At 61.7% G+C, this 637-nt stretch overlaps 1 protein-coding gene across 1 annotated transcript in view; it reads right to left on the bottom strand.

Annotated features, from left to right (window-relative positions):
* Positions 1-637, bottom strand: part of KIAA0100 (KIAA0100 ortholog) — a gene marked incomplete at its 5' end in the record, with an annotated part of 8610 nt that overhangs the window by 507 nt on the left and 7466 nt on the right. The window contains 2 exon segments of the mRNA XM_010076884.1: positions 62-164; positions 515-637. Coding sequence (XP_010075186.1) covers positions 62-164; positions 515-637 — 226 coding nt within the window.

The raw sequence follows: 637 nt of genomic DNA, 5'->3' as shown, positions 1-637 counted from the left end.
TCCCCCCAAGCGGAGGGGTCGTGTCCCCTCCCCAGCACACCTCATCCCACTGTCCCCATACCTTGTAGCTGACGCAGAGTGGCACCTGCGGGATCTTGATGTAGATGAAGGAGTTGTTCATGGCCGCGCGCTCTTTCATCTTGTCGATGTCATCCACAGGATGCGGACAGGGGGGGAGCCGTGAGCAGAAGGGACAGAGAGGGGACACAGCCAGGAAGCAGCGGGGAAGGGACAGCTGGGCACTAGGCCATGGCATTGCTTCACCAGGGAGAGGTGAGAGCTGCTCTGGCACAGCGCTAGGAAAAGGAGATGCTGCGGGGATGACATCAGGCATGCAGGTGCTCGGGTGTAAAGGACAAAATCCTCGTGAAATCCTCGTGGTGGGAGGGAGGAGGAGAAAATAGACAGGCCAGCAGCGGAGGACGTGGCTGCCCAGCCCTGCGACCGAGGGAGAACAGCCTGGCTCCAGCCCAGGGCTCTCCCAGATTCCCCCCCCAAGGCAGCAGCAGGTACCTCGGGCGCTTTTCGGAAAGATCTTCTGACCCCCGATGTCCGATTCAGTCCCTGAGCGACTCCCTTCCCTGGGCCCAGCGAGTCATCGGCCACAATCAGCTGCCGGGGCTTCACCACGGGGATC

Source organism: Pterocles gutturalis, unplaced genomic scaffold (assembly GCF_000699245.1).
Source record: "Pterocles gutturalis isolate BGI_N339 unplaced genomic scaffold, ASM69924v1 scaffold8228, whole genome shotgun sequence".
NCBI lineage: Eukaryota > Metazoa > Chordata > Aves > Pterocliformes > Pteroclidae > Pterocles > Pterocles gutturalis.
Note: the sequence above shows the minus strand (reverse complement) of the source record. Positions and strands in the feature narration are given on the sequence as shown.